At 48.5% G+C, this 4307-nt stretch overlaps 1 protein-coding gene across 1 annotated transcript in view; it reads right to left on the bottom strand.

Annotated features, from left to right (window-relative positions):
- Positions 1-300: 300 nt before the first annotated feature.
- Positions 301-4307, bottom strand: part of DHRS1 (dehydrogenase/reductase (SDR family) member 1) — a 9373-nt gene continuing 5366 nt past the window's right edge. Inside the window, exons 5-9 of the mRNA XM_004694598.2 lie at positions 2262-2394; positions 1823-1966; positions 1214-1283; positions 824-904; positions 301-658 (exon numbers count right to left, since the gene is read on the bottom strand). Coding sequence (XP_004694655.1) covers positions 522-658; positions 824-904; positions 1214-1283; positions 1823-1966; positions 2262-2394 — 565 coding nt within the window. The 3' untranslated portion in view covers positions 301-521. The remainder of the gene's footprint in view (positions 659-823; positions 905-1213; positions 1284-1822; positions 1967-2261; positions 2395-4307) is intronic.

Below are 4307 nucleotides of genomic sequence, written 5' to 3'. Positions count from 1 at the left end.
AGAAATCAGGCCCACCTCTGAAGAATGGGCGGTAAAGGAGAGAAAGCAGTGTGAGACTGGGGTATGCAGGTTCTTGGGGAGGGAAGCCTGCTCCCCAGTAGGCATGGGAACTAGGCCTCACCATTGCAGGGCGGGTACCCCTGAGATGGGGCTATAGGCAGGAGCAGAAGGAGATCTGGAGAGAGGAGGTTGGCCCAGGGAATGAACTCTTTGAGAATGGAAACATCTTGCATATATTTGAGTCTTCTAAGTACTTAACATTTTGCTGAGCATAGAATCAGCACTCAAAGATAATTTGAAGAAGAAATGAGATCTTTATTAATTAGTCCTCTGGGTAGTATTCAAAACAAGGCAGAAAGTAAAATTAGGGTTAGAGAAAACCAAGGCTCAAAGAAGGATCTATGCCAGCCCCAGGGCTCGCCCAGGGCACACAGGGAGGCCTTCTCTTCTAGTCGAGGGTCTGCGCAGGAGGCAGGAAGCGCCTTTTTCCACCTAGCAGCTGTGATGTCGGGCCAGGAGAGTTAGAATTTGCCAGAGTAGAGGGTCATAATCCACTTGGGCATACGGAGAAAGCTGGGCAAGTAGGAGGCCAGCCAGCCCAGGCTGGTGGCATGGGAGAGAACAGACCTCAAAGAAAAATAGTCTTGGACTGCGCGGCCTGCAGACAGGAAGTAGAGGAGGGTTAGCCCCTGTTTCCTGATCCCCAGGTACCCCACGCTGGCTGAAGATACTGAGATGAGGGGAAAGGAACAGGAGTGAGGAAGGAGTGAGCAGGGAACAGGATGAGATAAGAGGTCCAGCTGGCTGCTGGGCCAGGCCTTACCATCCACATCCCGAAGGCCATAGCGTCGGGCAAGGTCACAGGATGGCAGCACCTTCCCACTGAGGCTCAGGATGTTGGGGTCTGTGAGCACACATACAGACAGCTGATGGCCCGAGGGCAGCTCAGATGATCAAGTTTGGGCCCAAAGGGCAGGGCAGCACTGAGAGAGGCTCAGGAGCCCAGAGCCTATCCCCAGGGAGGTTCTGGGGCTTGTAGCTCCCCAACTCCTAAGAGTCAGTTCTCGAGGTTTCCAAGTCTCAAACTAGGCCCCCTAGTTTGGATCTTCAGAAGCAAGAGAAAAGAAAGGGGTGTTCCTCAGGAGCGTTAGGACCCACCCCCCCACAGATCCTCCATCCCTTTCTTGTTACCCGCTGCCCCCAGCTTCTTCACCTGTTGCCAAAGCCACCACACATTTGCCACTCATTTCTGTGGTCTCTGCAGAAGGCAGATCTAATTTGAACTGAAATAGAGGGACAGAGAAGTGAAGGATTAGTTTCTAAGAGCACTGCCAAGTCTCTTCCCTGCTTTAGCTTCTGTTCAGGAGAAAGAATTCCCTCATCACCGCCCTGCCACACTCACATCTTGGCAGGGGCTGGAGGCACCCCTCCCTACAGCCAGGTGCGCCCTGTACTCCAACAGGACCTACCACCTTCCGTAGAGGGAGAATTGGGGGATGCCAGCCACGCCAGTACTTCTAGGTCAGTTCAGCTGGGAGTCAGGCCCAGGGCCTTCAACCTGGGATTGCCCTGGCGATTTTGGCATAGGTGATCTGGAGTAAGGTCCTTAACCGCTCAGGGATTCAGTTCTGACATCTGTAAAATGTAGCTACAGTCTCCCTCTCGGGATTAAAAGCTCCAGACCATGTTAGCGCTCGCCCTGTCCCTACCACAGTAAGCACGAGGGCATTGTATTTACTCTGCGTTTCTACTGCCTGGTCATTGAGGATGGAGAGGCAGATTCCCCGGCATTTCCTGCCTCCCGCACCCTTCCCTCACCGACCTTCTTAAACATGGAATCTTCGCTGATGTCCTTCCTTGCATACTCCACCAGTGTTTCTGTCTGCACCATCCCTGGCCACAAGGACACATAGCTGACCCCATGACGCCGCAGCTCCAGGGCACAGTCAGCAGCTAGCCTGTCACACTGTGGAGGGACAGAAGGTGGGGTGAGAGCCAGGACGCCGGCCATGCCCTCCCTGTTCTAGGCCCCTGCCCTTCCCAGGAGCCCTTGGGTTGTCCATCTTCCCAGGGTGCTATCTACTCTGACTGGCTGAAAGGAGCCCTGGAACTGGGCAGGAGGAAGTGCCCAGGGAGGGCAGGGGGAGCTGTGGGGCTAGTTGACCTTAACTTCTCCGACCACCAGGGATGGACCCTCCTGAGCTACAGTAGGTACTGTCACTGTCCTACACCTCCCCAGCCCCATGTCATTGGGTCCTCACCGCAGCTTTGCCTACTCCATAGGGGACATTGAAGAAATACTGCAGCCCTCCAGCAGAGGAGATGACCACGATGAGCCCGCGGCCAGCCGGTACCATCAGCCGTGCCCCATACACAGAACACAGGTAGTGGCCTCTAGAAGACAGAGCAGGGAAGAAGGGGTGGGCAGTGTTCAATGCTGGACTGGGTGCTAGAGCCCCAGAAGTTTCCTCTGCCCTCTAGTGGCTGTAGTCAGCTGGAAGAAGGGCATCGAGGCATCGAGAGGGCAGTGCCTGGGGAATCAGGCACTAGAGGCCACGTTCTAAGAGAAACACAGGCCAGTGGAAATATGAATCTTTAGAAGATTTAATGGGGGAAGCTGCACTGTCATAATAGAAATAACAACTAAAATAGCTCAAGGAGGGGGGAAATTATAAGAAATATAGAAGATCTGCCTGGAAAAAACTATAAAATTCAGTCTAATATAGAAGTACACACACAATTTGTTCAAAGAATCAATGTAAAACATCAGTTCTTAAATTAATCCGCAGATTCAGTCCATTTGAGTTATATCTCAGTGGGACTTTTGGGGAAGTTGGCAAATAATCTAGAGCGCAATGAAATAAACATGAGAATAACCAGGGAAATTCTGAAAAAGGAAGGACAGTATCTTTTTTTTTCTCCCCCAGCATTAAACGCAGTAAAATGTACAATGGATTGCAGATAAAAGAATACAGTACTGGTATAACAAGCACAGGCAAAGCAATGAAATAAAATAGACAATAATTAAATCCAGTGAGGTTACAGCAAATTATAAAAAGAACATTTTAAATTGATGGGGCAAGATGGATCACTCAATAGGAGGACTGGGACAGCCGGCCAGTTATTTGTGTGGGATTGGTTTCCGACCTTACTTTTTTATTTCAAAATGCATTCCAAAGGACAAAAAATATTTGAATATTCAAAAATGACTGACAGAAGCACTAAAAAAAGCATGACTGAGTGTATTCATAAACTTGAGGTGTGGAAGGCCTGTCTTAGCATCACACCAGGATAGAAACTACACAGGACTGGCAGATATGATTTAAAGATAAGATACATATGGGGACCTGCCTGGTGGTGCAGAAGTTAAAGTCTCAGTGTATCAAGCAGTCGCCAGCCACTGTGGCTTGAGTTTGAACCCCGGCCAGGGAGCAAATCCACAGGGTGCAACAGACTTCTCCTGTCTCGCCCACTGTTCTCCTCAGTAGTGTCTTTTAGTAGATCCCCCTGTTCTGCTCCCCACTGTGTCTCTTGTGAATCCTCTTACCCCCTTCACCTCTGGCCTGCACCCCAGTTCTTGTATGCATAAATAAAGTAAATCCGATCATTTAAAAAAAATAAGATGCATATGTATGTATCTATATACCTACACACATGTACACACAGCCCTATATTTACGCAGACAGAGTCAGGGAGAGCATCTAAAAATACTAACTTGGGAACAAATATTTGTAAAACATACATCAAAGGGATGTATTCCATGAAGAGCTCTTATAAATTAATGCAAAAAGAATAAATTAATAACACAAATGACAACTACTCACAAAAGAAAAAAATGCTAATGAGTGAAAACTCAATCTCGTAAATAATAAAGTATGAATTGGTCATGTAAAATACTGAGGGGAGGGAAGAGGGGAAATATGAATCCAGCCATTTCTGGCTATGTTCGGCTTAACACTGTGGCCGGATGCTGTCTAGTATCTAGACGGGAGAAGTAGGCGCTGTCCTTCATATCTCGAGATCACAAATTGTGGGGTCTCTTTGGAGGACAGTTTGATGATGCTTATTACATTTTTAAGAAGTTGTTTTTAGTCCAAGATTTGCACCATTGCAACAGATGAGGGATTGGATTTAAAAAGTTATGGTATACTCTGGTTTCTCTTCAGCTGGTATAAATCTTTCGCCTTTTAAAAAGTTTTGGTGCTGGTCCTCCCTGGTGGCGCAGTGGGTTAAAGCACTGCACTAAGAAGTTTAAGCCACTTCCGCATGAGTTTGATTCCCGCCTGCCCCGGAGGTGACCACATGGC

This window comes from Condylura cristata, unplaced genomic scaffold (genome assembly GCF_000260355.1).
Source record: "Condylura cristata isolate star-nosed mole 26May11 unplaced genomic scaffold, ConCri1.0 scaffold00045, whole genome shotgun sequence".
Classification (NCBI taxonomy): domain Eukaryota; kingdom Metazoa; phylum Chordata; class Mammalia; order Eulipotyphla; family Talpidae; genus Condylura; species Condylura cristata.
Note: the sequence above shows the minus strand (reverse complement) of the source record. Positions and strands in the feature narration are given on the sequence as shown.